We start from the raw sequence: 27286 nt of genomic DNA on the forward strand, positions 1-27286 counted from the left end.
AATAAATTATTCTCACTCACACACTTACCTTCGCAATTACAAATGATTACATTTATTTATACAATTCATCAACCTTGCGAGAACAAACATGATTAGCCTTAACCTAAACACCTAGTCAAAAATATTTATTCATTATAATTCAATATGCAATGTGACCTATTAAATGCTGGCTAAGACATAGAATCAATCCATAACATCCTCGAACATGGAACAGTTTCATAAATCACGCCATGATCCATCATAACATGTTACATCATCATGTCGACCAAGAACATGATGAACACTAACACACTTCTAGAAAATCCTCCAATGCGATCACACAAATCATTACGATCCTTCAACATGAATAGAACATGAAAATAAGACATCAACAAGCACCAATGAAATAGCTCAACAATATCAGCAACACCTCTATCTTAGAATCCGTAACCATCTCTACACTGTTCATCCAAAAAAATATCTTGCAATCCTCAAAACCATGAACTAATCTTGTAAAGTGTACAATTCCATGTCCTAAACATGCCATAGCCTTCACATCTAGAAACTATGTCACACTGATGCACACGAATCCAAATATTATCACTCTCTCTTCCTGAACTCTTGCTGAACATCAAAATACTAGTCCTTAATAAATCACCCATAACTCACTCAAGCTATTACTGCGATCCTATGTAAGTTGACATAGGTTAACTACAAACATCCCTTGACAAATCAGTTCCTTGCAACATCTGATCTTTAATACAGTAGTCTCACCAATCCAGTCTTTCTACTAAACATTCCTGCAACATCTTCTCAACACTGTCTCAACGAACTAATCTCTAAAGTGCATATTTGCACAATATCCCAACATATGATTCCATTTGGTCCATAATTGATTGAAGGGAGAACATGCAAAGGAGAAGAAATTAAAGAGAATAACCCAACGACTAGGTAAAAGTCCTACGAAAGTCTTAGTCTCATAGATAACTTAGTTACAAACATATAAATATTCTTTTTGCAAATTTGTGATGGAAAGCATATGGTGTAAAAGATCAAATCTTCAACATGTATGATGTAGCCATCAACATTTTGTGCTAGCCTTATATGATTGCTTGATTGAGTGCAATGTGAGTATATTCGAGGCCATTCACATAAAGAAGTGGAATAGGGTGACCCTTAAGTGCTTCAAGGGAATTGTTTTTGTCACTGTGTAGTAAATCTTTTGGTTTTGTATCTAAAAGATGGAGGGTGAGAAGACTTGTAATGTGATTGAGTTTGATGACATCAATTCATGATTGAATTTGGTTGTTGACAATGTGGAGCCCATGTTTATTGATGAGACTACAATTTAGAGAGGGAAGCAGGAGACAAAGCAATGGATGTAAAGGTGCAGGGGTGTGTGCAAGTTGAAGCAGTAGGAGAGGTTGCATTAAATGACAATACACTTGAGTGTCATATTGTTTACAATCTGATATAAGGTCATTGTCAAAGAAGTTGTGGACCACGGCTGAGATCGTTCCATCTCTTAGGGAGTTATTATATGATTCTCTAGGGTTCTTTTTAAACTCATTATCTTATGAGTTTGTAATCTATTGTTGCTGCTATCTGGCTTAAGGTCTGAAACCCTCAAGTATCCTTGGTTTCAGATCGACACATGGGCTCCCCTTGATCAAAAGGGTGATGTTTTGGTGGAAGAGATTTTGTCGTTGGTAGAAATTGTGTATCAGCCGACGGATCCCTTCGGAAAGGTTTTTATGTAACGACATGTATGTGACTGACGGACTCCTTCGGGAAAGTTCTTCGGAAAGTATTTATAACCCCTTCGGGAAGCATTGTAGTGATCTTATCATGAGATATCATATCATCGAAGTATAATGTACTGTGGGCATATGCAAATAATAATAATAAGAGTTCCGCTGTTTGCTGTTCGGTGTTCGTGTCTATTTCTTGTGTGCGTTGCTTAATTAATCCATACGGTAAACAGATTTGGTTTGTGAAACCTTAGCACATCTTTTTTTTAGGTTTTCCATTGTTTATCAGGATTGGAGGCCAATTTAGAGGTGAAGTTTAGAGTTATAAGTTGAGACTTATGCTAACTACAAGAAGGTATTTTCATACTTCTGAGCATCATTGAGGACAGAAACTGAGGGGACTAGGGTTCGAATTATTTTTGAGGACAGCTAGGTTTTGAGATAAATTAGGATTTTTTTACTCTTTTCTAAGTTTAGTAATACTCAGAAATATATTCCTAATAGCAGAAAGATCAATAATCTGGTTATTAATTTGAGGTTGCTGTAGAATTTCTTATATGCAAATAAAGTCTCAGATTTTTTTGTGCCCTTGTTTTGGAAATGTTATTATTTTTCTATTATCCCTCTTTGAAGATCTTTCACAGTGAGACCTAGGTGCTTGCTTGCATCTTGGTCAATAATGCTTCTTTGGCTTTCATTGTCAGTGAACATGTAGGGATTGATCTTTGAGGGATTTCTATCCATTGAAGAGGCATTTTTATCTCCTAAAAGTTGTAGTGATATACCCTTAGACAAGAGCATATGGATCAGAGATCTATGCTTGCACTGGACTAGTGGATTGTATGATCAATGACTATTGTAGACAACATTTATAATTGTTGTGGCTGTTAGTGTAGTGTTATTTTCACCACTTATTCTTTCACTTTCTCTTGAATTTTTTGGTGTTGATAGCACTGGGACCTATTGGACGTTGCTTCGACTGTTGTGTTTGGTGTAGAGGCTTCTACTTTGATGCTGGAAAATTTAGATTAGATAAAAAAGTAATCTTCTGATTCACATCGTCTACGGCCTTGATTGTGGAGGCACAGTGGTATGCTTGCCTAGATGCATTGGCGGTGAGATATTCCACCCTGACATGGATGTAAGTGTGTAGTCCCACGATGAAAATTATCACTTTCTGTTGCATGTCATCGATTCAGAGGGGTGCAAGAAAGTCATGGAAGTAGTGTGTAGTTGCACCAATTGATTTTAAAAAATTACTTTTTTTTGGTTTCCAAATTATTTGAACTTAAACCTTGTATTAGTTGGACAATTTTGGCACCATTTTTCCAAGTTTTGGGGACCATTTGTTTGTACAGATTTCAAGGAAAAGAACCTTCAGTCATTTAAAGTCATCAGACAATTGCATAGCCCGATTTCCCCATTGTCTAACTCATAAGCTCAGGACATTGACAATACATGTTAATGAACTGAAATATACATTTCCAAATCATTTTCAATACATATATTTGTAGCAAATAAAAGAATCATGTGCAAACTATATGTAGAAAGAAGTCTATTGTAGCTTAATCATACAAAATAAGACAAACATTAACAATCTATAAGGGTACCTTGTATATGTATATAGAACTGAAATCTACATCCATATTCACGAGCACACATCTATGATTCTATGTCCAAACTATGCTTATGTATGTGTATGTACAAAAACAGAGAAGACTACTACTGGAAGCATGATTGTTGTTGTAATGTCCCCAGTTTAGCAGTTGACCAAGTGTGTGTGCGTTAGCCTTGTTCTACATGGTCCCGAGGGCTAACGAAGGGTTTAATGGGATCTTGGAGTGTTTTGGCCTAGTCATTTCCAATTTGGGCCAAACAGAAGTTGATTTACTTAGTTTCAGGCATACTTACTATTTTTAGTAAGTCCGCAGGACACAGTGCAGGTCAATTTTGGTGATTGGATTTGATACTCCTCGGTGAGAGCTTTCCGATGAGCTATCACTCGCATTATTCGGAGTCCGATTGCTAATACATTTTAATGCCTGAAGTTTTATTAAAGTAACGTCTAATTTAATTGTAAAATATTAAAGTATTACTTTAATATTTATTTTATGGGGATGTGTACCCAAGGGAGACATAAGGGGTATTTTAATATATGTTTTATATATTACACATCTTTTATCCCACATTGCCGATATGAGTTGAGCGGACCCTTGGAAATAGAATAAAAAGAAAGCATTTGTGGCTTCATTAGACAGGTTGAATATGAGAAGAAATTGGTGTATGAGTTGCAGCTCCGTTCTTGGCATTTGAGGACGTTTATCCTCTCTTGTAACATTCTAGACGTCATTCCCTTGGGGTTTGGTCTTTGGAATTCTTTTTTATTGGTTTCATTATCAGGTAGTTTAGTTGCATTTCCGGCTACAGGCAGATTTGGTATTTTGCTCATATCTTCTTTACTACTTGTCCGACGCTTATGCCGCTTTGAGGGAATGATATTACGAAGGTAGTGGATTGATTGAAGGACAAAGCACTGTAGCAGCAAGTTCGAAAGCATGGGCTGGAGTATTATGTCAATAATGTTTAAGTAATCAGTGAGTTGATAAATCTGTGATGTATTTGGTTTTATGAATTCTGAAAATAACATTTTATTGGCAGCAGTTCATTTCCACTTTGCATATTATTGTAGTTTCTTTCTTGTTTATTTTGTATGATACCAATTCCATGCACAAAACACAACAAACAAATAAACGTTGATTTCCGGAGTTATGAGGGGTTTAAAACATTAAACGGAGAAATAAGAGGTTGAATGCAAACTGTTTGACATAATTCCTTTCAGCAAGTTGGTTTAGTTTTTTTGGACATTCAGGGGTGTCCATTACAGTGGTATCAGAGCTTCCTTGCAAAGTCTTTCATAAAGTTATAACCAGTAGGTGTCCATTACAGTTGTAATTTCTTTTTGTTCCTTTACTTTCATGATACAATAAGGAAACAACACAAGTATTTATGTATTGTATAAAAGAGTGCAAAAAGTCATCCATTGTTACTATTGCTTTATCCACTGGCCAATAAATGTATACAATCATTGTGTGTTCAACCGGATCATTCCTTACACTCATGAAATCAAACTTCAAACAGGGAAGTAATGTTTTTAGCATGGAAGCTTCCCATGGACCAGTATGCAAACAGAAACCTGAAAGATGCTGTCTAGGAAATACTTGCTGAATTACTGAATTTTGTTTGGAAAATTGTCTTTGACCAGCATAAGGTAATCTTTGTGTTCTTTTGTTTGTTTGTGTTTTTTGAAGGTTTTGTGATCTTTTAGCCACCAATTTAACAACCAAATACAACACAACCCCATTCTGAAAACAAATACTTTCTTATTGCAATGGGACATTAGCTATTTCTGGAAAGTGTGGCTAGTCGCTAAATTGTTTCTGGACTTGATTGTCAGTATTTTTACATCGACATTTCAGATCACACTCCGTGATCCATCATCAGGATGAAAGAATGAGAGTATAAGGGAAAATAAGATAAGTAGTAGACTCAACAAGCTAAAAAGAGGAAGAAAGAGGTGAGAGGAGGGAGTGAGGATCAAGGTGAGAATGCCAAGTGGCAAAGAAGGGACAGAAGAGCTAAAATGAAACAAAGGAAAAAAACTTTTTAGTTTGGGCATCTTCTACATATGACATGGCTAGTAAAAGTGGCATTATAACTAATTTAGAGTTGAATTTGTTTTCTGGTCTAGTAAATTCTAATTCTAATTTGTATCTGATGAATATTAGGAGTTTGCTCAATAAACTTGGTAATGTGTGGATTTTTGAACATTTAATTATATAAAATGCACAATAAAATTGCTTAGTTAATGCCCATTTTCCCGTGGTTTTTAAAATTTTTGGGCCAAAAGAGTTATTGCCTAGTAAATGTTTTCAACTATGATCATATCAATAAAAAGTATAATAGTAGGTTTCAAGGTTTACAATAAAAAAAATCTCCAGTAATTATGCACAACTTGAGAGTCCACGAAGTCAACAAAAACACCACAAGAACAGCTCCAGCCTGTCTGGTAATTTCACAATTTCAATAATGGGTAGGGGCATTGGCATATCACTAATATCTCTTGTTTATGCAGGAGGCAATGCTGAGTAATATGGCGCAGTTGACAAACTTGCCACGAAAGTCTATTCTGGATTGGTTTGATGGCAAGCGGGCACAGGAAGGTACCAAATTTGAATATAAGAAGAAACAACAATAAGACGGTTGTGGATGGACAGCATTTGAATGCACATATTCACCGATATGTAATTAAGGGGTTTACCAAATTTTGTACTAAAGAACTATAGATCATCGAAACAAGCTTCATGCTCATTGCCAGATTCTTGCATCTTGAGAATCTGTTTTCTTGATATTTATTGTCAAATGTGCATATTAACATCTTTTTGTTCCATTCATCTTTCAGAATCTTGTAAGATAGTTTATAGAATTACTGGATCAATCCTACCACTGCCGATGTTTGTAAAATGATAAGATCCGAAATGTTTATTTGCAAAATGTACACAGTTTTTAGTAGAACCATTTTTTAAATATGGCTAAATTTCCCAGTTCATTGTAAGATTTAAATCCAGTTCGCTTTAGAATTCTTCATTGCGTTTGCCATTTTTGTGGTGCTTCAATTTTCAGTACCCCAAATATTTCTAGAAGTCATTTACTAGATTAAATCAAACAGTCCCAAAAAGGAGGCCGGAGCTCATATTTTACTCTGTTAACAGTCCAATGGAATAAAAAAACATGCAGTTATAAATTAGAATGAATCTTTTCCTGCAAAATAGGAGTACCTGCATATGTAGAAATAACCTCATGTTCCCATGCTGTTGCTTAATGTTTAAATATATGTTCTGCTTAAATTTAAGCAGTTGTAGTGTTCCCATGGAAACTTAGAATTGAGCAAAAAGAATAATATGAAATCTTTTCCTGTTATTGTGGAGTGGCTAGCTTTTAGGATTTTAAAAAAAAAACTGTAATATAAAAACTGAGTGGTGTCTTTGCAAAAACATTTCGCTCTTTTATTTGTTACGAATTCTTTTTTTTCGTATCTCTCTCTAAATTTTATATTGAAAAATTAAAAATTAATATTAAAATAACTGCTTGAGAAATAAGCAGCGAAATTGGCAGCTGCATGGGGCCACAAACTTCACAAACTATTCCTTAAAAATCTAAGCAGTGACTGATACCCAAAATAAGCTTAAGCAGCTGCACAAGACCTTGCCCCAAGTTTTAAGCAACTGGTAAGAAGGGGATTGAGTTTTTCCCACCAGCTTATGGACTTTTATGCCTGTGGCAGTTTTTATATATTTTATGTAAGAGGTATTGTAAAATATTGTAAGGCCATAACTTTCAACTACAATAAGACAAAAATAGAGAAAACATATAGTTTTCCCCAATTGATATCTGCCTCAAAATTAGAGTTTAATTTTGAGTCTTTGCCATTATGGGAGCTTCCTTTAGCAATAGAGCCCAACTAATCCCTCATGTGACTCTTCACCAATTTGTATATAGCATCTTTGGGATCAACATCTCAACAATACTAAGAAGTTTGTTGGTCTTGTAGCTGCAAGGCCCTATGATTGGCCACCAACTTTTTCTAATCATCTAGAGATAAGGTCGTCCCTCTCAATTGATTGGATGATTACATATGTGATTTAGTTTCTCTATAACAAAACCAATAGCAATTTGTCAAAGGAGACTAGGGGCAAGTAGTCTTAACTCTAGTGCATCCTTGCCAAGTCACATCCATTATTTAATAGGATTAGTTTGAGATACTTTAGTTCTATCCATTATCACCTTTGAAGTGAGATTGAAAGTTGAGCCACAGAGTATATATCAACATATCTTATAACTTGCACAATTGGCTCAATGGAGTAAACATATTTGCAAATGTAAACAATCTACAAAAAATAATTTTTTAGAGAAGATATAAAATTTAAGATTCAAATGAGAATGAATGTTTTTTATTAAGTAGCCTAACAAGGGGGCTGACCTTTACAAGTTCAAAGCCTGAAGGAGGTAATTTAAACCATCAATTAGCCTATAGCACAAACAACAAGAACAAAATACGAAGCACAAAGGCTTAGACCAAAAAGAAAGGGCCAAATTCACACTAAATGAGAAGAGTAAGAGTTCTTTCTACACCGTTGGATAACTGTCTAGGTGATACTATCTTTAGGTTCTCGAATGAAGGAGACTTTGCTAGGGAAGTTGTCAGCACAATGATCAAAGTGTTGTAGAAGTTGATAAGTGCTAGCAAAGGTTCAATGTAGATTGAAAGAAAAAATAGAGGGAGTGCTAAGGTTCTCACGACCAGATGGTGAAGCACTAGTGGAATTAGGGGCATCAATAGGAGTTATAGAAGGAGCAAAACTTGGAATAGCAGTTGAAGCCTAACCTTGATCACCAATAGGGTCATCATCCAGATTTTCCATACGGGTTTCATCTTCATCAGTAGCCTGTGAATTCTTGAGGAAGAATCATAAAGAGAATAAAAAGCACAAATTATCAAATGATAGAGTGAATGTTACTACAAAGAATGCAAACAATTTACAAGTTAGAAACATCAATAAGTTAAGTTTCAAAAAATTAATGATAAACCAATGATTTACTTATCTTATTGTAGACCATCAATTGTCATTAACAATCTTTAATTTTACTTTTTTTCATTTAGGTATACCTCTTACTATTTTCTCCACTCTAAATTAACCACTATTATTTCTAAGGCCTATTTCACCTCAATCATTATTTGTAATTAAATGAAGTAGTTGACATATCTAGTATCCATGGGCTTGAGGAATTCATTCCTCACTTGAATAAAACAAGTGTAATGATTGTAAATGAACATTTATGTATCTTTAACGTCCGACACCATTGTCTTCACTTGATCCATCTTTTCAACATCTTTCACTGTGTTATTTAGTGCATGAATACATGGGTTTCAAAATAATTGGTTGTAAATACCTTGCATCGTCAAGCCAACTTACATATAAATGGTGTTTAATACTTTTTGAATGTTAGTAAGGCTAGACATGGAAAGGGGGAGCACGACAATTGTTAGGATTGTCATGTTTTGATCATCCCTTGGTTAGGATAGCACCTACATTTTTCAAAGGTGAGTTGTCAGATAGAAACAATGCCTAAGTATGGTTTCCCTACTACCTTAGCATGCCATGTTCCCTTTTAATGTTGACTACCTTGACTGGTTAAAACAACTTAAAATGGTTGTTTAAGGAAATCAACCCCCTTTATGTTGACCCCTTTTGTTTTACTGATGTGACCAATTTTTCATTGTTTTGTTAGGCTTCATTGTTTCCTTAATCTCCTTTATCAATTCAATTTTGATACTAGTGAGCAGGGTTGAGTTTTTTTTTTTTTTTTTTTGGTGTTTTTCCCCCCATGTCCTCAAGACAGTGATCAGGAACACTAATCGTCACCTGCAGGTAGGCAGAGTTGCAGTCGAGATGAAAGGAAGTGGACCCCACGCCCCCACAATGTGTGTTCAAGATAACACATGTATAGTGTAGGTATGCAAGTAAAGGTTTTTCAAATGGTAATGTAAAGTGGTGGACCGTGTTTCCCCAAGAGGAGATGTGTTTGCATGCTAACTGTTATGCAAGCCTGAGAGGCGATGACATGAATGTGGTAGAGGTCAATACTATGTTCAAGTTAAGTCCCAAATGTGTCTTGTGAATGTGCAGGGCAGTTGAAAATAAAGTGACCAAATGCAGTGTAGTGACCCCACATCTCTAGAAAAAGGTAACCTAAGTGCCAAATGTGACTTGGAAGGTGTTAAGTAAGACTAGTGATGATTCACATGGGTGTGTACACCTTGCACGACCATGGTGTTTTGATTTACTAAATGCAATATGGCACAAGGCTGCAAGGCATTTGTATGGAGAAGAATTGTTTGGTTAAGTGGTCGATCCCACATACCCATTAGGTTCATTTTGAATCCAAAAAGCACAACGCAAGCCCATTGGGTGGTGAATTTAAATATGACATTCAACTCGAGGCCTTTGCATGCTCGCATTCTCCAAAACCAAGTTAATAGGTAACTTGTAGACAAATGAGGTGCTCAAAAGGGAAAGACATCTATAACTATTGTGTGGTCAAAAGAAGGTCAAGCAAGTGATTAACAACCATGCGACATCATGTAGGCAAGAAAATGCTAGGTGTAAACAATCAAGGTAGTTTGACGTTGCATTGAAGAAGGAACGACAACATGTAGATTTTTTGAAGCAAGAGTGACATTTGATAGATATTTTGTAGGAATACATTATTGTATACAAGTCCTAATATTGTCGAAACTTGTTGAGAGTTTCACTAAGTTTGTTACAACCAAGAAATACAGATATACAGATCTCATAGTTGTTAGTGTCATAGCTGATATTAGGTGTAATCATATCAAGACTTGAGAAATGTCAACCATGGCATAAGGTAGGAAAAATGGATAAATAATCCCTCTTCTATTCAAAATATGTATTAGAAGAGAAGTGTTTCTCTATTTGAAGGATTGAAAATGGAGCTTGTAGAGGGAATACATGAATTCTAGTTCAAGAGAACGTGGTTGAAGAGAATCGTGCTACAAGAGATGTATAAAGACCACAAGTGTGAGCTAGTTGATACTTTTTCTTGTAGTTAGAGAGGTATTGAAATCGCCATAGGTAAGCTAAAGAGGTATTGAAAGCCTTGAGTGTTGCTACAAACTTCCTTTGGTGCTTGCAAATAATTCCACTCTCTAGTCATCACTAATATTCTTCCTAGTAGGTGGGATGCAAGGGAAAGACATGAGGCTATGGGGCCATCCATTTCCCCTCCATTAATTTTTGAAGCTCTCACCTAAGAGGGGAAATGGTGAGAATCTTGTATTCTGACATTTTGTGCATCAATCACCACATCTATATGATAGTAGCATGTCTCATAAACCTGGTTAGTTCCCAAGGAGACACTTTGACTTCTTTGAAGCATTGTAACCTTGAATTTTCTCTTGCAATTAGTTGGCTAGTTTCACCACAAGACAAAATTGGAGTCAACAATTTCAATTGGGAAAATATCCTTTTAACCCATTAGAGGCATTCAAAGAATCAAATATCTGTAAATGAATTGTAGGTTATTGCATTCCTTGTGACTATAAAAAGAATACCAATGCCATAGTGTAAGAGTTCTAATATTCCTATTCTAAGTATGCAGATAGGGAAAATCTTCAACTAAAGTTGTAGTAAGATTGCAAGCAACATATGTATCCATGTTTCAGTTTCAATTAGTTTAGTACATGTAATGAAAATAATTGCAACATTTATCTCTATATTAAGTATTCATATTTCATACATGTCTATAATATCAAGGGTGCTGATGTCTCTACAATTGTTTTGGTACTATGTGGTTGTTATACGAGTTTCTTACAAGGAAGGAGTTAAATACTACATGCAAACTATGGTGAGGCCGAATATACCATACAAATTCACAAGTATGATGTTTCAGTTATGTGAGTGGATTCATTTGTGTAAAGCATAAATATTTTAGTCTAGTTGATTAGAGTTCATTTGTTTTATATATATATATATATATAAGTTACTTGTTCTTAGACTACACCCTATGATTCTAAGGCATTGGTCTTTGTTGTACTTGTTTATATTTGTTTCTAGAATTAGAGAAAGTTTTTAAAAGTTTTCTAAATTTTTTTTAAATCTTCTCATCCTAGTTTATGTCTTATAAAACAACATTTAAATATAATATATGTGCAATTTAAAATGATGAAAATAAATATTTATTTGATACTAATAGATACATAGTCTAAATTAGATTGCAAATGGAAATAATACTTGCATATAGATGGAAATCAAATAGCATCACACTCTTTTTCTAAAAGCAAAATAGATTTTTTAATAGTGCATTGGTGTAGCATGTGATTCCAATAAAAATAGATAATTGTTGCTTCAACATCGAGGTCCTTATAAATACACTAGTAAGATCTAAGTAAATTATTTAAACATTTTAAATAATTCAATCTACTCGATGCACACGTACGCACGCGCGCGCGCGCGCACACACACACACAATCATTGATACATATAGCCATAAAAACTATATTATGTATGCTCCATGTACAAGCATACAAAGTGTCTTTATCTATGAATATTAAATACTATTATTTACAAATTTAATCTCTTTCAACTTGACTAGACATTGAACCTTGATCCCATGTGGCATTCAAGATCTCTTGAGCCCCTCATTATTTTGCAAGTTGACCTAAATATACAAAATATATAATTAGATACTATATGAATAAATAACTTTAAAAGATATTTAAAATGGCATATATCTTATAATCACAATTACAACATATTAGTACTCTAGTTCTTCTTTCTTATAATGCTTGACATCATCAAAAAATTGTCCTCACACGAGTGTTTACATTGATATATAACTAAAAAAGTCACATTTATCAATTACTTGGAAATACTTATTGGTATCAATTGAGAAAAAAAATCAAAATTAAACATATATACTTATACCAATTCATGTGCTAAGGATATTGATGATGAAACTATAGGACTAAAACCAACATCCAAATATTCTCATACTCTAAGAGGCATGACAATTGAATTCATTAGCCAAAAAACACAATCCATATACACCAACATTAAATTTGAAATAAATAAAATAAATAAATGTGTTATAGTGTACCTAAGCAAACCCAATGTCACAATCTATATCAACATGCATGCTTGATAATGTCCACTTATTCAACAAAAAATTGTATTTTGACATATTAAACATTATTTTCACTACGAATTTATTATTTTTGATATGTTGTAGAAATCTTTACATCTAATACAAAACTGATCGACTTGTTTTTGGGAAGTTCAATGCCATAGATTGGATAGAATGCAAAATGTTTGCATAAATTTAGTTCAATTATTAGTTGAAAATCAACCTACATTTACCATTTTTAAGTGTGACTCATAACTTGTTATATTTTTAATTATCAAAATACCTAACATGCAATTGAGATACATGTCATTCAATGGCTCATCATTTTAGGCACCATCTTGACGTCCCTTTACTCCCTAGTGAACCCACAATAGTGGATTACACTTTTTTGGAAAAAAGATTTCCTCCAAAAAGAGTCAAACGTGAATTTTCTATTGGGTAGTTTCAATAGAAACTCCCTAAAAATTTTAGTTGAAAGTTACTTTTGATTAGAAGTACCCATTTCAGGTACTTTTGATCGAAACTACGAATTACACATTAAAAAATTAAATAATCAACTTTCAATAGAAAGTGAAAGTTAGGCAGATAGTGTATCCATATATGTATATTTGTCTATATACATGTATATCATGATATATATGCCACACACACACACACTTGTATATAAATATATGCACATATATTTAAATAGACATATACACACATGTATGCAGGTGTGTGTGTATATAAATATAAATACACATATATGTAGATGCATACATATACATGTGTAGATATATTTATATATATCTACACATGTGTGTGTGTGTGTGTGTGTGTGTGTGAGAGAGAGAGAGAGAGAGAGAGAGAGAGAGAGAGAGAGAGAGAGATCATAGTGTTATGTGTGTGTCATATATATATAATTTTCCATTTATTCAGCTCATTTTAATGTGTATATTTACATTTAAATGTAGTCATTGACTTTAGTTCAAGAATATAGTTACACTTTAATTATTTCTCTATTTTAGGCAAAATATGTAGACTTCATTTGATAGTAAATAAAGTTTTTTTTTTGGCAAACATACATATTATTAGACATCATGGCAAATCAACCAATCAACCAATTCACCCTGAGGAGCTATTTTCATGAACTAATTAGGAAATTCAGAGATTGAGTGTTGATAAACAATGTTAGTAGCTCTAGTGTTTATAAGAGTACTTGTCAGTCCACTCTTGATAGACTAATTAGTATTAGGGATGACATTCATGTTGATAATCCTTATCTAGTAGCCACAATGGAGCCTATTCTTGATAGGAAGAGCTAAGAGGTTTCCTTTGGTATTTCGCCTACTAAGCTACAAGGATTAGTGCCCAAAGACACCCTAAAATGAGAATGTTTCTCATTTTATGTCAATCAAAATCATATAAACGGATAGTAGGTTACTAGATGTCATGATATTCTATGTCAACATTGATATACCCTTTCTTTCTTGCTATGCATGTTCATTATCCAAATAACGACCATATTCCACTTTATTTGGCATAGTAGCTTTTAGCCGAGGCTCATTTATTAGTGGTCATGAATTACACTAATTTTCCACCATATCTCAGACAAGGGTGTGATATGGTTGCTAACATAAATGCTTATTGTCGACAATGGTGGTTTATTTGGATGGTTAGTTGACACTTTTTCAAACTAAAGCCCAAAAACCTAATTAGGAGGCCTAGTTATAACCTAATAGGGCTTGTAGGCCTAAAAATAAGGAATCTTGAAATTGATAGGAAAATTATGTAAAAAAACCAACAACATGAAGTGTTTGGTGATTGAACTAATTGGTTTTGAAGCCCTAAGATCCTACAAGGTGATTGTGGAAGGGCTAGGAAGTACCTATATTATCTTACCTTGTGAACTCAAGATAGAAGTTAATGCACATTGAATTGATAGTGGATCTCTATGAGAGTAGGAGGGAAGTAAATTGCATTCCCCAAAGGAGGTAGGGTTTGTGGTTAGAAAGAAGCCCTAAGTGGCCCTAGAAGTGACCTAAAGTAGAGCTAATATTATCTCTTTGGAGAGCATCTCTAGCAAATTGGTATCAAAGCCTAACTAGATTTGGGTTGGTGTTTTAGTGCATGTCAACAATTGAGTTAGTTGGTGAATCCACTATGGTAACTAATGTAGAGTTGGCCAAGAAGGTAGAAGACTAGGAAGAGGAGAATAAAATTCTAAAGGTGAAGATTAGTGAGTTAGAAATTAAGCTTAGCGAGGTAGAAAATAAGATAGAAAAAGTAATAGTTAAAGTCATTGAGAATGAAGAAAAAGAAAGATAGAAAGCAATGAAATTTAATGATGATTTGCCTAAACCAGATCCTGATGTGCAAGAAGAACCCTTCCTTAAGGAAATAAAATATTTATGGGGAAAATTATTAGAAGGTATACCGCTCTTTATTTGAAAGATGGAACCAAACCTAGTAATGAAATGGATAGAAGGCCCAAAGAACCACTTTGAATGTGAAGGGGTGAGTGAAGCCAAAAACATTAAGGTGGCCAAATCAAGATTGAGAGGGGTAGCCTTAACATGGTGGAAGCTTATCTAGAGAGAGAGAGAGAGAGAGAGAGAGAGAGAGAGAGAGAGAGAGAGAGAGAGAGAGAGAGAGAGAGAGAGAGAGAGAGAGAGAGAGAGAGAGAGAGAGAGAGAGGTACTTGGAAAGGGATGGTTTCTAAGATTAAAGAAACTTACATCCCTAAAGACTATGAAATTCAATCATAGAAAGAGGCAGAAGTTGAGACAAAATGATCTTGATGTTATTACATATATAGAAAAGATTCAAAGATTATGTTTGAGGTCTATTGTAACAGAAGATGAGAGTCTAAAAGTTGAAATATAATTGAATGGATTGAGGTGGAATATACAAGAAGAGATCAACTTTCTAAGTTTTACTACATTCCACAAGTGCTATCCATCGACACTCGAGGTGGACAAGAGGAAAAAAAAAACATGAACAAGGTAGGAGACATAGAGTTAGGTGAAGAGATAGTTGAAGCCATAGGGGAAGCTTTTCTGGAAGAAGCACTTTATAAACTAGAGATCCTAAGGGGAATCTAAAATTACAAAGAAAAGTGGAATTCTAGTAGCAAAGGAGGCTACACTAGAGGAAGGAATCTAGCAGCAACAATAAAGGTAGGTTTGGAGGATTAAGGATAGGGTTTCTTTCTCATCCCAAGGAGGGGCAAGAGAGTAAATTATGTTCATGAGGATACTGCAAGTGTTAAGTCACCAAAGATGAACCTAGATTGGGAGTTTGTAAATAATCTCATGATTAGAAGGATTATGATAAAAGAACCTAAGAAGGAAGAGTTAGTACAAAGAAGAACCTTATTTAGGGTTAAGTGCAAGATCATGAATAAAGTATGTAAGGTGGTTCTTGACTCATGGTCTATTAACAACATAATCTTAGAAGAGGTAGTGAGAAAGTTAAATCTATAATTTATTCCACATACTAATTAGATGGCTTAACAAGGAGTAGCATGTTGTTTTGAATAAGAAATATTGGGCGGAGTTCATCATAATATGTTATAAGGACATGATATTATGTGATGTTTTTCCAATGGATGTATGCCACCTAATATTAGGTAGGCCATGACAATATGATAGAAAATAAATCCATAATGGTGAGAAGAATTCTTATGCTTTTCCAAAGGTGTTGGTAGCTAAAAATAGGATAAGGTACTGAGGGGCAGGGGGAGGGGTGAATTAATATCTTGAACAATTCACTTTTAAACACTTGCTTTACTCAAACCAATAGTCAACTTAAACATTTACCTGATAGTGTCCTTCATATCTCCTATCTATATTGATATTTAATGTAACTTCAACAATAAAATGAAAAAAACATCCAAACCATAAACTTGAAGCACATAAAACACTATTTTTGGTATCATAGAAAACCCTTGGTCAGAGGGAAAAATTGCAGTGGGGATGCTACCCACAACTCATCACTACGATAATATGGTGCTCATTAAAAATCTTAGAATAATGTCATTGTCATCTTCTCAATGACTTCACTTTGTTAAAAGTGTCTAATACCCTACTAAGATTATCAACAGTCCTATTAAAGACTACTATGTTAAGCTATTTAATCCCACTCTTTCAATGTTCACCCGATTAAGGGATTTACAAATGGGTTTAAAATAAGAACTATTGAGTCCTATTACAGACCACCTTGTAAAAGTATTTGGCAATATTTTTTATTAATTTGTTTGGTAAAGACCAAAATAAATTAGCCTATTTGTTTCCTTTCCTCTGCTTGATAGGTTCATTGCTTCTAACACCAATTCTTCCCCTTCTGATAGCATGTTGTGTTGTCACCTCACCAATACCTTTCTATTATATTTCTTGCTCTAATATATTTTCACTACAATACTATTCTTGATAGCTTCTCTTCTCACATCTCCTTCCTCATCGCTTTCTTTTTCTTCTTTCATGCTTACTTATGCTGACCTTAGGGTCAAATCATTTGTCTATTAGTGACTTAACACTTATTTAGTTGTTTACATTGCTACTAAGCTCCACATGTAGAAAGAAGAATCTCCCAAGCTTCACAGTGTCTAGCAAGAATTTGAGACAAAATGTAGTGTAATTCATGTTTCACAATTGCTACCAAGCTAGTCATTTAGATTGCAGTGTTTTCCAATCTTTACAAAGTTTGGTGAGCTTTGCAGAGTCTACTGAGCTCATCAGTGCAAACCATACATGATGTAGTGTTAACTGATCTTTGTAGTGTAACCCAAGCTAATTAGTGTCTACCAAGTTGATAGTGTTAACGAAGTGAATGAAGGTAGTGTTGATTGAGCCATTTAGTGTCAACTGTGTCTACCAAGTTCTTTAGTATTCACTGAGTCACTCAATGCTAACCAAGTTCTTGATACTCTAGAGTGATCAATGTGGATTGAGCATCAGTGTTAAATGAATGCTAGAGTTTTTCGAGTTGATAGTGTTGTCGAGTATCAAAATATCACCTGAGTTGTCTTCATAACTCGAGTTACAACAGTAAGCTGAATTAGTGAAGATTGTTTGAATTAGGTGTTATAGACGAATCCAGAAGGTAATTTATTGGATTGGTATATATGTAATACATCTTATCATATCCAAGTAACATTTAAGAATAATAAGAAAAGAAGCAATATGAGTGCAAACTAAGAAGGCTACAAGAAGTATAAGGAAAAGTAGAGTCTTATCTACTCACATTCAGGTGATCATTGTATTTCAAAGTAATCTCATTCAAAAAAATGAGTTGCAAATCAAAGATCAGCCATAGATTCATCCTAATAGGTGCATTATCCAAATCCTCTAACAAGGTGGGCTTAATAGTATTTTCCAAATCTCTTAACAGAGTGCATACTTCATTGTATGTTGTAAATCCTTTCACAAGGTGGACCTAATAGTCCTTATTGCTCCTAACAGGACAAATCACTAGAAGTGATCAATTTAAGCTTTAACAGGCTAACTTTATATTATTGTAATAAAGCTTGTGGGTATCATTCCCACCCCAGTTTTACTTTCTATTTGGAAGGTTTATGGGTTACCAAATATTGTGTCAAGTGTTATGAATTTTTTATTGCTTTCAGTCTTTCATGCATGCAATTAGATTTAGATTACACAATGAATGTTTAATTGGTGAATTAAAGTATAAATCTTATTGGTTCATGATTCACAACCCTCCCTGCCCCTCTCAGTCACCTAGTCTATACTACATTTTCAACAACATACTCTTTTCACTTCCTTACCTAATTAGGGTTTCTAGACTCTTCCAAAGGATCCATTTGACCTTTTGTCCCTTGTGATACTAATAGACCTTAATGTCTCCAATAAGCTAAGCCTTATACTACTAGCAATAAAAAATTAGTCTCCTTACTTAAACATAACAACCGATCATAACATAATGTACCATTATATAGTTTTGGCCAACAATGACAACATCCCAAAAATCATACCAACATGGTTCTAAGATTTTATCAAGGCAACCAAAGGATGATATCCCCTACAAGATTTAGTCTATAGTACATGGAAAAGAGCTTAAGTCTATTGGACCTAATGTTTTTTTGGTGGGTGAAAAGGAGTTTTTGAACACTCTCAAGGAGGGTGAAGGAGTTGGGTTTGTTGTAAAGCCCAAAGAAGAGGAGAAAGTCAAGAAGATAAATATCCATGTAGAAGTGAAAGTATTATTGGGTCATTTTAAGGACATTATAAGTGATGTGTACCTACTTCATTGCCTCCACAAAGGGCTACAAGCCATAAAATTGATTTCATCCTAGGGCCTTCTTTACCTAGTGAAGGTGCATACAATATGACACCTCAATAAAATGAGAAAATAACCAAGAAATTAAAATAAATCCTTGATAATGGTTTCATTAGGAAGAGAATTAGATTGTGAGAAGTTCTTATAGTTTTGAAACAAAATAAGGGTAGAACATGGAGATTGTGCACTAATTCAAGGGCTATAAATATAACCAAAATCAGGTATAGGTTTTCAATTCCTAGTATTGAGGACTTAATGGATTGTTTAAGAGGAGTGGAATATTTCACTAAGGTATATCTTAAGAATTGGCCATCATCAAATCAGGATTAAGGAGGGGGGTGAATGGAAGACAACATTCAAGACTATAGAAGGCCTCTATGAATGGCTAGTAATCAATGCCCCTAGCACATTCATGTGACTCATGAATTATGTGTTAAAGGATTACATTGGTAAATTTTTTGTTTTTTATCTGGATGGCATCTTGATTTTAAGTAAAACTAAAAAAGAGCATCTTAAGAATTTAGAACTTGTTTTAAGAAAGTTACCTGATGAACGACTAACCATTAATTTGGAGAAATGTTAGTTCATGAAGTAGGAACTTGTTTACCTTGATTTGTGGTATCAAAAGGTAATTTGAAGATGGACACATCAAAGGTTGAAGCAATTCTTAGTTTGCCTACTCCTAAGACAATAAGTAAGGTGAGCAATTTTTGTGGATTTGCTCCATTTTATAGGAAATTCATAAGGAAGTTTTGTGAGATTTGTGCTCCAATTCTTGACACAATAAAAGGGAAGATGAAGAGAAAGTTCAAGTGGTCAGAACAACAAGACAAATGATTTGAACTCATGAAGAAGAAGGTGGCCACACAACCTATGTTAGTATAACCAAGCTTTGATAAACTCCTCACCATAGAGTGTCATGCAAATAATGTTACAAATGGGGAAGTCTAGAGCCAATACAACATACCATAGGAATTTTTTAGTGAGAAGCTTAATGAATATAAGAAGAGGTATTCATCTTATGAATTAGAATTAGATGCTCTTGTTAACACACTAAGAAAAGTTACCTATTGCTAAGGAATTTTTTGTTTGTACACTGATAACCAAGCACTTAGTTTCCTTAACTCTCAAGACAAGTTGAGTCATAAGGTAAGTGCACAAAGTTGTGGTACCAAAACGAGGTATATGATGCAGCTTTATTTTTCTAAAATTAGTTATTTATTAACTTCAATGAGATTTTGAAGATAGCTACACTCAAAATTTCAAGATATGACCAAAAAAAGTCCTAGTCCTCAAAATATATTTTGTAAAGTACTAATTTTTATTTTAAATGTTGGAGTTTAAGGCCCTCAAGAAAGGGGTCCACACAAAGTGGTAATATTTATTTAGTTAAAACTCATCGTCATATGTGGTCCCCCTAAAATGAGTACTATTTAAAATATATTTATTTAATCACTCAAGTCAAAAGTTACCTAACACCATGTAGTTTGTGCCATATGTTTTGAGAATATTTTTGACGTATATTTATTTTTTATAAGAATTTTGTAAGTGGACACATCCCAAAAATGTGAAATATCTATGTGCTGCCCCTAGAATCATTGAAAACTAATTCAAAATTTGAACTTTTTTTTTAAAAGTGTGTATAATGGAGTATAGTTTCTAAATAAATAATGTGTTGCAAAATCCAATGAACGAGCCAAAATCTAACCCCCAAATACTACAAATTTTTTTTGAGAAAACATTGACACACATTCAAAAGAAATTATAGTTGAAAGGCTTAAAATAGTCTGAATTCAAAATAATTTATATGGTTATATAGCTAATGCAAGTATCTAGCATATTATGTGACCTAATTTTATCAATATCCAACCACGATGAAATCCGATGGAGATCACACAAGAAAAATTAAGTAGTTTTGGTATGCTTTATGGAAAAAACATCTCATACCTATTTGAGACTACCAAACCTTTGGGTACGACCTCCAAGGAAAATTCAAGGCTTGAACTTTGTGAATTATAATGAATTAAAAAGTATGCTCACCCCAAAATGTGAGTGCACTATACTGCAAAAACAATATAAAAATATAGTGGATCTATAGTGTGTGTATGTTATAGGGCACACACACTATGCGACAATAAAAAAATAGAAAACCCTTTTAAATAGGGAACATTGATGTCAATCTCAGCACTAAAATCATATACATAAAATTTAACATTTAAGTATAAGCTTTTTATACTTAAGTTAGAATTTATGTATATGGATCCAAGATGTTTGAGAGTGGTTTTAGCTTCATAGGAGTTAAGATAAAGATTCTAGATTTTGAGGGTTTAAAAAAAAACCTAGACTTGCCCAAATTTTAATAATCAACACATTATCTTCAACATTATTTCTAGTGGACTATTATTATAACCTTGAGCCTTTGACTTTCAAATGACCATTTTAGGATTGTTTCTCATTTTAATGTTTATCATCTCTCTCTACACCTTACCATATATCTTATAGTTTCTAAAGGGTCTGAATGTGTCATAAGGTATCCTAGGACCCATTACCATACACTAATGTATGGTAGGAGGTCTTAGGTATTCCTAGAAGATATAATTGTGTCCTTTGACCTCTTAAGAAGCGTATGATAAGGGGTCTTAAGGCATACTATGACATATTAAGTGTTATAGGACCTCATATGACCCCGTACCATGCATTAGTGTATTGTAATAGATTGTAAGGGGTCTTAATGGGTCTTACAACACAAAAATGTTTCTTAGATCCCCTTAAAACCCCTTACAACACCTTAGGATCCATTTACATACATTAACATATGGTAAGGCATCCTAAGAGTTGCAAGGGGTCCTTAAAAAATCATAAGAACCCTAGAATTTAGAGAAAGTGGTGCTAAGAGGTCACTATGTGTCTTAGGACACAGTAATTTGTTCTAGTTCTTCCTATGACACCAAAGGACCCCTTACGATATATTAGTACATGGTAAGGGGTCCTAGGGTACATTAATATGTCCTAAGTGCACTTAGGACCCCTTTACATGTATGATAAGGGGTTTAAGTGAGCTTAACTTGGCTCTTAAAACACATTAATAGTTCCTACAACCTCTTAAGATCCTTTACGACCCAAAATTACCACACCATGTATTAGTGTATGATATATAGCCCTAAAGGGTTACAAGGGATCTTTGAACACATGAATGAATTTTGGGACCACTTAAGACCCCTTAGGACCCCTTACTATCAACTACTCTATGGTAAGGGTTCTTAATGGGTTGTACTTATTCTTAAGGGTTCATAGGACACATTAATGTGTTGTAAGACCCCTTACAACCCCTTAGTAGATACATAAGTGTATGGTAATGTGTCGTAGGGTCCCTTATGAACTCTTTAGACCATTTTGGAACTATAAGATGTATGGAAGGGGTCCTTATTCTAGGACCCTACTCATAGTCCATTCAAACTCATTACCATATACTAGCACATATACATGTATCCTAGTATGTCATGCACCCTTTAATGTGTTTTAAGGGGAATTAATGGGTTCTAATGTGTCCTAATTTTTCCTAATGCATCCTAAGTGTTTATAATGGGACATAATAGGTCCTAAGTACACTTAGAATCCATTATAACCCCTTATGATACACTAGAATCACTTACATCTCATTCATGTATCCTATAGTGGTTAATATGTTATAAGGGGTCCATGGCCATTTAGACCCATTAGGATCCCTTATGATATATTAGGATAATTAAATTCAAATATGACACATTAGGATTGATTATAACCACTTAGGACCTTTCATGACCCCTTAGGACACATTAGTGTGTCTTATGATGGTTAATGTTCTAAGGGGTTGTAAATTATTCTTATGTATTTGAATGGAACCTAATGGGTCCTAATGGGCCATAAGGTGTCATAGGATCACTTAGATGACTTTAGAACCCCTTAGGACAAATTAGGACCCACTAGGACATATTATAGCCCATTAGTGTATTCTAAGTCCCTTGATGTGGTCTAAGGGGTATTAATAGGTTCTAATGTGTTCTAATTGGTCCTAATGCATTTTAGTGGGTCTAATAGGTAATATAACCACTTTGGACCAATTATAAACCCTTATGAGATATTATGATCCCTTAGGACACATTAGTGTGTTCTACGATGGTTAATGTGTTGGAAGGGGTTGTAATGGATTCTACTATGTCCTAATGGGTCCTAATGTGTACCGATGAGACCCAATGACCCCTACTATGTCATAATGATACTTAATGTTTCCTAATGGGTCCTTGATATTTCCTAATTACCCCTTAGGAAGCATTAGGACCCATTGGGATACATGAGACCCCAAAAGCATGCCCTACAATGTTTAATATGCTCTAGGGGGTCCTGATGTGTCATAATGGATCATAATGGGTCCTAGGAGGTTTTAATGAGTCCAGAGGGTTCCTAGAACCACTTAAGACACACTAAATCCCCTTTTGAAAAATTGGGGTTGATTAGCACACATTAGAACCCTAAAGTGTATCATACGATGATTAATATGTTATAAGGGGTTCTAATGTGTGTTAATGGGTTTTGAGGGGCTGCAAGGTTCTTATGATCACTTAGGACTTATTAAAAGCCCTTATGAAGCATTAAAATATATTAGGACACATTAAAAAATATTAATTTCCTACAATGGTTAATGTGTTGCATCACCTTGAACCTCTATCTCTCTTACTCCCTCCATCCCTCCCTCACTTCCTATATACATGGTTAAACATGCATGGAAATTTCCAAAATAATAATAGGATATAGTTAATAAAATGAGGAATGATATTTAAACAATATTTCACAAGTTAAGGGGTAAATATTACAAGAAATGGTCCACTAGGGATCATTATCACAATAACATGTTGATTCCTAAAGTTTACCTAAGTTTGGAATTTCAATAAAACCCTCAAAATATATATTCTTTATCTTATTTCCTATGAACTTGAAACCACTCTCAAACATCCTAGAAGTATATACATAAAATTTAACTTAAGTATGACAAAGGAAGAGTATGCAACGTATACTTCAATGTTGCATTTTATGTATGATCCTAGTGCTAAAATTGGCTAGTAGGGCCTCTTGGATGTTACATGAAAATTTAAAAAATATTTTTACATGTAAAGTGAATTTTTATAGTGTGTATGCACTATAGCTCGCACTCACTATAGTGTGAGCGCACTATAGGGTGATTACACTATATTTTGAATTTCTCAAGCCTGTGCCTCAAGCTATCCAACCCATAGTGTGATCACCCTATACTGCAATTACATTATTAGGTGATCTCATTATCCCTTTGATTGGGAGAAAAAAAGGAAAATGACATCTCTTTGGTATCGCATCTTTGTGTACTTACCCCATAGGCACATCAAATAGATGGAGTATCTTCAATAATATGCATTCAAAATTAAGTGCAAGAAAGGGCAGTGCAATAAAGTTGTTGATGCCTTGAGTAGAAGGCTATTGATAGTCCAAGAAGATTATTTGAAAAGCATAGGGATTGAAAAATTGATACATGAGCATCTTGGGTTTCCTTGCTATCGTACTCATCTTTGTTCATTTTGCATGTTGGAGTCGAGTGCCAATGGTTCCCAAGTTGTTGTTGTTGCTGATTTGTTCAATGTTGACCAAGTTTTTGTAGCTATCCAATATTGGCCAAGTGTTCCTTAATGTGTTGAATAAGCCTGATATTTATTGATGCTCAATTCCTTCTTTGACTGAGTTTGTATGTGATTGGTTCTTAGTTTGAGTTGACTTATGTAATTAATTTGGATTGTGAACTTTACATTTTGATCTTGTCTTGGGATATGTGTAGACCATTTTAGGGTCAAAATTTCTATTATGTAATGATCTAAAATCTTCTGCGAGCCATTTTGACAAGTATAAATAAGGGTTTTTAGGTTTAGGTTATAAATAACTTAGGTAGTTAAGAGTATATTCTCTAGGAATATAGTATTTGAAGTTGGATCATGGATTTTGAAGTTGTATTTTGTTGGTTGTAACCTTGAAGGCCTTACAACTGGGCATGTATGCAAATAATTTGATGAATTAATAAAGCATTTTGAAGTTCCTTCTCTCCTTGGTATTTTTTTTCTATGTTGTTTTCTTCTACTATGTTACTTAGCAAGGTGATTGGATAGTTAGGTGTTCCTTTGGCCCTAGCACTTCAATCTTTCCACATTGCATAAAAAATTTAAGGAGTTATACAATGAGGATGAAGACTTCATAGATGCCTATAAGGAATGCTAAGATTTTAATAATCATTTCCATAGTTAGTATGCATACTTTACACTAAAAGGACTCTTGTTTAGGGGTGGATAGTTATGTGTTCCAAGGGGACTAATGAGAGAAAACTTGATCTAAGAAAAGTACAATGGAAATTTGAGTGGAAAATTTGGTTTGAATAAGATGCTAGAGTTGGTAAAAAGATTCTATTACTATCCAAAGATACACAAGGACATAGGGAGGTATGTTGAATAGTTTACCATATGTTAGAAGGCCAAAGGAACATCTTCAAATGCTATAATTTATTAGCCTTTACCAATCCCCAACAGGCCATGGGAGTGTGTAAGTATGGATTTTATTGCTAGATTTCCCAAGATAGAGAATGGATTCGATAGTATCTATGTTGTAGTAGATAGATTTATCAAAATGAGCCATTTGATTCTATACAATGTGACTCATGATGCTATTCAAATAACCAATCTATTTCTCAAAGAGTTGATAGTATTCACAATCTACCTATCATCATAGTATCATATAGAGACACAAAATTCAAGGGAAATTTTTTGAAGACCTTGTCAAAAAGGTAAGGTACCAATTTATTATTTTAGTCTACTTACCATCCCCAAAAAAATAGGTAGATAGAATTTTTCAATAGGATATTGGGTATAATATTGAGGTGTTTAACCAAGGAGCATTGGAAAGCTTGGGATCAAGTTATTCACCAAGTAGAATTTTCTTACAATGATATAGTTGAGAAAATAACTAGAAAATATCTCATTGAAATAGTGTATGGTTTACATCCTAGAGGGGTATTTGATCTTAGAAACCTTGAATACATGGAAAGAATGAGTGGACATGCTAAGGATTTTGCACAAGCCATGAAAGAGTTACATGAACATGTCAAACAAACTTTGATAGAGAATACAAAAGATAAAGGATAGAACTAATATCAAGAAGAAAGATGTATAGTATAAGGCTAGATACTTAGTAATGAAACATTTGAAGAAAGAAAGATTCAAAAAGGTATTCCTAGCAAGTTGTAGGTGAAAAGAATCGGTCCATGTAGGATATTGGCCAAATATGGAAACAATGCCTATAGAGTAGATCTACTAGAGCGCACGACCCTCTCTCTTATTTTTGATATAAAAGATATGGTGCACTTTAAGGGTGCTAGTACTATGGAAGATAAATAAGTTCCTAATGGTACATAGATGATCAATAACTTTAACCTTGCCTCCCTAAACCAGGCCACAAGAAGAGAAGGTATTGGATTCATGGCTTGCTAAGGATATAAAGCATGGGACTTACATGGAGCACCCAATCAAGTGGAAGAATCTACCTAAAGCTAAAGCCACTTGAGTCTCTGAAAGTGATTTCAAGGAGTTTTCTATTGATCTTACACTTCTGTAACCTGATGTGACTTGACTTCTTTCCTATACGGGGAGAATGGTATAGGAGCACCTAGGGGTTCTATGTGGTGTACCCTCAATTTTTTATTATGAGATCTTATAAGGATCATGGATTCAATAAAGACTATCTAGGAGTCTAATAGGTGATTTTATAAGTAATTGATAGTGTTTTTATTTCATTGCTAAATTTGGGTAAAGTTTGTCAATGTATTGGCCAAAAATTTCCATGTAAGAAAGATTGGGCATATGATAAAAAAATGGCACAATAGTGCAAAAAAGGATCTGTATGTATGGTATACATGTTTAGGTGGTTATTTCCCATCACTCTACATCAATAGGTGATGATGTTGTCAAAGGAAATGAAAATATGCACAAGTTGCAAAAATGTTGGTATAACAACATTTTGCAAGAAATTGTGTTTCACCAAAAATAAATAATGGAACCAAAAAAATTAGATAAATAGGATGGTAGGACATATTTTATGTCTTCCTTATCATTGTAAGGAGCTTTGACATCATTTGACATGAATTTTAATAGAAAATAGTTGACAATTACTCATAATCTCTTTGTAGAACCTTTGCAGCTGATACATCTCGTGTCAAATAGATTGAATCATGATTTTATTTATTTATAAAAAGTTAGTTTAGTTCATTTTCTTGTAGTGTGGGATTTGATGGGAGTTTTTGTTAATTTCTATGTGTGTAAATAAAACTCAAACCTTTGTACCTTATTTATTGGACAAACCAAGGTTTCAAGAAAACAATAACACAAGACTCTAGCATCGAATTTTCACAACCATTGGATGTTTGATAGTAGGTTCAATGTACAATGTATTCCCTTTTTTGGAAGTCATAAGGCTTT

General features: G+C 34.1%; 1 protein-coding gene across 1 annotated transcript in view; it reads left to right on the plus strand.

Annotated features, from left to right (window-relative positions):
- Nucleotides 1-6302, plus strand: part of LOC149538442 (protein OVEREXPRESSOR OF CATIONIC PEROXIDASE 3-like) — a 149856-nt gene extending 143554 nt beyond the window's left edge. The window contains exon 4 of the mRNA XM_089799774.1: nucleotides 5863-6302. Within this exon, the coding sequence (XP_089655900.1) occupies nucleotides 5863-5985 (123 nt within the window). The 3' untranslated portion in view covers nucleotides 5986-6302. The remainder of the gene's footprint in view (nucleotides 1-5862) is intronic.
- Nucleotides 6303-27286: the final 20984 nt, after the last annotated feature.

Source organism: Cupressus sempervirens, chromosome 9 (assembly GCF_028749045.1).
Source record: "Cupressus sempervirens isolate cs-2001-9-10 chromosome 9, ASM2874904v1, whole genome shotgun sequence".
NCBI classification, from domain to species: domain Eukaryota; kingdom Viridiplantae; phylum Streptophyta; class Pinopsida; order Cupressales; family Cupressaceae; genus Cupressus; species Cupressus sempervirens.